Consider the following 6,720-nt stretch of genomic DNA (forward strand, 5'->3'; position numbering starts at 1 on the left):
GCTGTATGGGTGAAAATAATTTTAGGTGATGCACTAGATTAGTATCTATCAATATTCTATACATTTTTTTTTAAATCTTACTAATTAAAGGTCAATTATGGACATTTTCAACTCGCTGGGACACTTTGTATGTCATTATAATTTCGTTCATCATAACGTGTTATTTTCTGAGAACCTACTTTTATTTCGATTCTTTATGTTTTTTCAAAATTTTAATATGCATAAAAGAGTTTTTTAAACATTATTATTTTTTGTTTTGTGTATGAGACTACAATTCGATTGTCAGACAATTTTCCAGCACAAAGTTTGATGTAAATTTTAAGTTAAATCAAACGATAAAGCTTGAAGTTAATAACATTTTATTTCAACAAAAGAAGAGGCAAAAGTACCAAATTGTCTTTTATATTTTATTATTTGACTTCTGTTTTGCGTACGATACTATAATTCGGTCGTCGGAGACTTTTCCAGCACTAAGTTTAATATAAGTTTCAAGTTTTTCGAATTAATGGTAAAGTATTAGTCTTTGCGAAGTTAAATTTTATTTCAACAAAATATAAAGTTAAAAAATGTAATTTGGAGAAGCAGCTGGTATTTACATCAAACTTTTGTTTCATTGTTTTAAAAACGCGAAAGTTTTTAATTGATTTTTGGGAGTTATCAATAAATTTCATTTAAGGTGTCGACGAAAGCACTGGAGGGCCGACCTGCCCCCAACCAGCGTGATAATAACTTTCCACAACGAGGCTCGTTCCACCCTCCTCAGGACCGTTGTTAGGTGAGTAGATTAACCTTGCAATTAAATTCGCAGGGCGGACCCTATTGTTTGAGAAATTCCCTATGAATTAGGTAAATGAAGAAAGCGTTTCGGGGGGATTAAGCGAAACAAAAATTTCTTGTTCGTTGATTAATGTTCCCTTTTTGAATGCAGGAAGTAAACCCGGGCCTCGTTTTCGCGTCATATTTCAAGTCACGACGAACAAAACATGAAAAAAATCCCATATTAATTCCACAATCGCGTACGATACAAATCTCATTGTTTGTGATATAAGTGAAACTACCCAGAAGTAGCATTGTTTCGCCTTAATTAACTCACTTAGGCAAGAATTTCCGGTTGATGTTCTCCTAATTTTTCAGCGTTCTCAACCGGAGTCCGGAACATCTGATCAAAGAGATTATTCTTGTGGACGACTTCAGCGATAATCGTACGTATTTCAGCCGAGAGCCGCGCCCGGAATCATATTTTTTAATTTTGCAGCTGAGGACGGAGAGGAGTTGGCCAAGATCCAAAAAGTCCGGGTGCTTCGCAATGATAAACGTGAAGGATTGATGAGATCGAGGGTGCGAGGGGCGGATGCGGCCACAGCTTCTGTACTCACGTTTCTGGACAGCCACTGTGAGTGCAATGTCAATTGGCTCGAGCCTCTGCTGGAAAGGGTCGCCGAGGTCAGTATTAGGGCTTATTCAAAGTTGTTCTGCTTAAAATAAAACTACGACGTTTGTCGAGAGTAATTAAGGCAGGAGTGTTTCAAAGAGGATGAGGATGGTTGAAATTGCACACGGTTTGCGAATTAATTAATTGAGGGTTTCGAACTTGGAAGAAGGGGAGTTTTTTAATACAGTTAATTTTAGCCCCCAGTTTAAAAAAGGAAATTTGTATAAGTGAATAGGTTTGTTTCCAATTTGCTTGCTTAAACTTTAGCGGTCTTGTATAATTATATTTTCAACACGATTTAATGAAATAATTCTAAAGTGCTACATTTTGGAAATACTATGTACTTAAAAAAAATGTCCAACGATAGAAATCTAGAAAAATTTTCTTTTAATTCGTTTGTTATTTTTATTTATTCTTTGAAACGTTTTTTTAATATTTGTAAATAGAATACTACAAACGAACTTTTTAATAATAAATCAGTTGCTTGTTATTCAAATCTCATAATGAGAGTATAAAGAAGTTTTGAATAATTAATTGTAAATTGAAGTTGCCTCAGACTTTGCGTAATGAGTGTGTGTTTTCTATCATTCAACGAATTTTTGTCTGCTTTTATTTGTTTATACGACGTGTTTATCTGGTTTTGTCCATTTTTTATACAAATTGTTTCATTGTTTGGTTGTTTAGCTGATTTGTGGTCCATATATCTGGACAGTTACATTTGCCACTCGCCAGCTGGCGTTATCACGATAACATTTTTAAACCTTAGTTTGTTGTAAAAAGAGTATAAAAAGAGATATTAACATCATCTAACCGCTCAAAAGTTGCTGAAACTTTTTACGCTTAGGTGGCGTAACGCCTTTTTTGCTTCTAGTGAAAGTTTTTCACGATTGTTGTGGCCCGCTTAACTGTTAATTAAATAATTTTGACACGTATCATATTTTTTTATTTGCTTTTGTACGAAAAGCTGCATTTATATGGGGTTTTAAGTAGCTTCAGTAGTTTGACTTATTGCTACAATCGGCGTAGAAAAGATTGTCTTCCTAATAAACCGCGCTAACCCATAAACCACAACAATAAATCTTTTTCGCTGTAAACGTCATTTCTTATTTAACAGTATATTTAGTTTGAAGTGTTACCGATTTTACGTTCAATTGAGTAAATAACAAATTGTTTTACAACTTTATACTGTAACTAAAAATTAAATTAAAAAAAGAATTATAATTGTTGTTTAATTAGCTATTTATTTACCAAGATAACAAGTAAATGCCGATTTAAATGGCAAAATTAAATAGACAATATTATTATTAGAAATACCTAATAAAAACCATCTATTACTAGAAATTAAAATGATCAAAAGAGACTATTTATTATAACTCTTTAAAATATTGATACTCATTTATTTTTGAAAAAGTTGTAAATGACAAATTAAATAATTTCATTATTAATTTTTACTCAATTTAAATCGGTAGAGGTGCTAACTCTTTTCAACTCGTGGCAATCTTTACAAAAAAGGAATATTTAAATTGAACTATTGAGATGTTTGCAACCAAGGCAAAGGAATTGTGACAAATTTACGAATTTAATAATAATAATTGTTCAGTTTAGTTATTTTATTAAAACTAAATTAATCAACTGTTATTTTTGTGTATTAATAAAATTTCATAGCCATTGAAAAACTGTCTACTCTATTAATAAACAAATTATTACCAAAATATTATTTGTAACTTTAATACAATAATATATGCAAATTAATAATTAATAATTAATATATGCAAACACTGTTGTAGTAAGAAAAATGTACCTACTACATAATAAATAGTCTACATTTTTTTTTTAAATATTTTATCGATTTCTGTCTGTTAAGAGCAATGTTACATGCACAAAAATAGCCTGGTAACTATGGCATAACCTTATTGATTGCTGTAAAATTTTACAATATTGAAATGTCAATTTTACAATATCGATATGTCATTTTTACTGACATATCGCTATTGTAAAATTGTAAACTCGCTCGGATTTCAAACTGACATCTGCTTTTTTTTGGCTTATTTGACAGAAATCGATAAAATCTTGAACAAATCTCGGATGTGATAATGTCATAACAGCCTTAGATGTCTTAAAATCTGACATCTGCAGCTGTTACGACATTCATTACATCCTAGGTTGTATGTTAAAAGCTATTATCTTCTGTTTACTATGGTAAAATAAAATTGTCAAATATTTAGAAAATCGATGTGTTTGTTGTCAAAGTTTGTTTGGATTGAATAAAAATGATATGAAATTATTTAATTTGTCAAATGTAACTTTATTAAAAAGATTAAGCTGTCAATAAATTAAAGAGCCTCTGGTTAGATTTGGTCATTTTAATTCCTAATAATAAAGGGTTTTTATTAGGTATTACTAATAATAATATTGTTTATTTAATTATGCCATTTAAAACGACATTTACTTGTTATCTTAGTAAATAAATAACTAATTAAACATTAATTAAAATTATTTTTTAATTTAATTTTTAGTTTTGAAAATATTTTTTTTATTTACTAAGCTTCACTTCAAACTGATTATACTGTTAAATATGAAATGACGTTTACAATGGAATAAGATTTATTGTTGTGGTTTATGGGTTCAGCCTCTAAGGGTCCGGGCGGTTTAGACAATCTTTTCTACGCTGATTGTACCTTTATGCTTTGTTGACTTTATGACGAGATTTGATCAGGAATAATAGATTTCAAAGCACAATTGAACAAATTACGAAGAGTTGATAATCTTACCAAGTCACGAAGACTTGTTATTGCTTTGTCACGAAGTCTTGTTCACTGAGGAGTCTATTAAGTTGAGAAAATCGAAAAGGGAACACCATATCGCAATGCAGTTGTGAATAAATTTAAAAATTGTACATTTCCTTGATGTTTACGCGTTGTGAATATTGCAAGCTTGATTCCTTGGTAGTTTTTCAGAGAATATTTTACCTTTAATGATTTAGTGATCGCCTCCTAGCATCCAAAATGTGTTTATCTTGTCCTGATAACTTGTCCTTTGGCTTAGATCTTGTTCTAATTCAATAACTTTGGGGCAATGAAAGGATCTTGATAAATAATTCATGCAGTCCTCGGGGGACACAAAACGAAAGCGTTTAATGAACAAAGCAAATTTCCGATGTATACAAAGGAAAAGAAGTTTTTAATTAACGCTCCGATTTATTCCAGGATCCCACTCGCGTAGTTTGTCCGGTTATAGACGTAATCAGCATGGACACGTTTCAGTACATCGGAGCTTCGGCTGATCTGCGAGGGGGCTTTGATTGGAATTTGGTTTTTAAATGGGAATATCTGGGGTACGCTGAAAGGGAGAGTCGCCAGAGGGATCCCACACAAGTAAAACACCAATCCAAATAAAAATCATTCTAATCTGAAAATTTCAGGCAATTCGGACACCGATGATCGCTGGGGGCCTTTTCGTCATAAACAAAGCGTATTTCGAAAAACTGGGCAAATATGATATGAAAATGGACGTGTGGGGAGGGGAGAACCTTGAAATTTCGTTCCGGGTGTGGCAGTGCGGGGGTAGTTTAGAAATAATTCCTTGTAGTCGGGTAAAAACACGTCAACTAGCTTAAATATCCAATCAATAATCACTGTTAATTATAGGTGGGTCACGTGTTTAGGAAGAGACACCCTTACACTTTTCCCGGGGGTAGTGGTAACGTTTTCGCTCGCAATACTCGTCGTGCTGCTGAAGTCTGGATGGATGAGTATAAACATTTCTACTACGCTGCCGTCCCTCTAGCCAAAAATATTCCATTTGGAGAGTAAGTAACTTAATTAAGCCAAATTGACACTAATTTAATTATTTTAGTATCTCTGAACGTCTGGAATTAAGGCGGAATCTCCAGTGCAAGCCGTTTAAGTGGTACTTGCAGAATGTTTATCCGGAATTGGGGATTCCGCAAGCGACTTCTGCCCATGTGGGCGAATTGCGTCAAGGACTGTACTGTCTAGATACCATGGGACATTTGATTGATGGTACCGTCGCGTTGTATCAATGCCACCATACCGGTGGTAATCAAGAATGGGGTCTCACTAGTGGTGGTTTGATTAAACACCACGATTTGTGTTTAACTTTGGATGATTATATAAAGGGTGTGCAGGTCGTTATGAGGATCTGTGATGGGTCAGATAGCCAGAAATGGCATTTGATCGAACCTGGTGGTTTGTTGCGACATTCCAGGTTTCCTCTATGCTTAGATTCTAGGTTTACGGACGTTAAGGGTATTACGGCCGAGCGATGCAATAGTAATTTAGAGACGCAGAGGTGGAAGCTTACCAGTACATCGTAATTTGATTGTTTTTCAATTTCTAGTCAATTTGAGAAAGACGCAAGACCGGAAAGTGTAATTGACACTGCAATCAAAAAATAAAGACATATACATTAGATCATCGTAAACCGTAAATGTTGTAGATATTTTATACAAAATTCATATTTCATATTTATAACGGAATTGTTGATAAACTGGGTAAAGTTTGACGCTTTTTTGGTTCCGGTTGTTAGTGTAATTCAAATTATTTTCAAATACTCATTATCTTTAGGGCCAGTGTTGATCATTATATAGATTATTATCAATTCAATCATTTTATTTATCATGTTGGTGCTGATTTAATACAAAAAGGGTTGCCATTTTTTGTATTAATCGAGCAATGTTTAATAAGTGGTTGTGATATTTTAGGAAACTTAGTCATTTAACTAAATACTATCAAATTTAAGTTCCAAAACGGGTATATCTTCAACCCTACACTTTTGTTTAGTGTATTTTCTACTTATTTCTGTTTAGTTGAAATGTGACTGCAGTATTTTTACTAATATTATTTTGTTTTCATGCAAGGTTATGTAGACAATAATTAGCATCCTGTAAAAGACTCCTAATGATATCGTTTGTGTTACCTTATTCACATTTGTTTATTTTGAACTTATTTTTTATGTAAATATGTTATTTTTCAATTGTACTTACCAGAAATTATTGTAAATATTTATAGTAAATTTATGTAAAAATTTTGTATTTAATTTAAGGGAAAATAAAACATTAATTGTACTTTTTGTTAGTGAACTAATTAATTCTTTTTTTAAATAAATATAGAGTTTTCAAGCTTCTCTGATTTATTATTTGTAATTGACAAATTAACGAAACACTAATACAGATTATACATCTGATTTTTGGTTACAAATGCCTAAACATGTGTCCCGTTTTTATTATTACAAATTTAACACGAAGTGTTGCCAGATCAAAAACATAA

At 32.3% G+C, this 6,720-nt stretch overlaps 1 protein-coding gene across 1 annotated transcript in view; it reads left to right on the plus strand.

Annotated features, from left to right (window-relative positions):
- The window catches only part of LOC123004715 (polypeptide N-acetylgalactosaminyltransferase 2), a 26,617-nt gene extending 20,132 nt beyond the window's left edge, over window positions 1-6,485 (plus strand). Inside the window, exons 3-9 of the mRNA XM_044398110.1 lie at window positions 677-775; window positions 1,135-1,202; window positions 1,256-1,443; window positions 4,639-4,806; window positions 4,854-5,024; window positions 5,080-5,240; window positions 5,288-6,485. Coding sequence (XP_044254045.1) covers window positions 677-775; window positions 1,135-1,202; window positions 1,256-1,443; window positions 4,639-4,806; window positions 4,854-5,024; window positions 5,080-5,240; window positions 5,288-5,768 — 1,336 coding nt within the window. The 3' untranslated portion in view covers window positions 5,769-6,485. The remainder of the gene's footprint in view (window positions 1-676; window positions 776-1,134; window positions 1,203-1,255; window positions 1,444-4,638; window positions 4,807-4,853; window positions 5,025-5,079; window positions 5,241-5,287) is intronic.
- The last annotated feature ends 235 nt before the right edge of the window (window positions 6,486-6,720 follow it).

The sequence above is a fragment of the Tribolium madens genome, unplaced genomic scaffold (assembly GCF_015345945.1).
Source record: "Tribolium madens isolate multiple individuals breed KSU strain unplaced genomic scaffold, Tmad_KSU_1.1 Scaffold_20;HRSCAF=117;Tcas5.2_LG4, whole genome shotgun sequence".
Classification (NCBI taxonomy): domain Eukaryota; kingdom Metazoa; phylum Arthropoda; class Insecta; order Coleoptera; family Tenebrionidae; genus Tribolium; species Tribolium madens.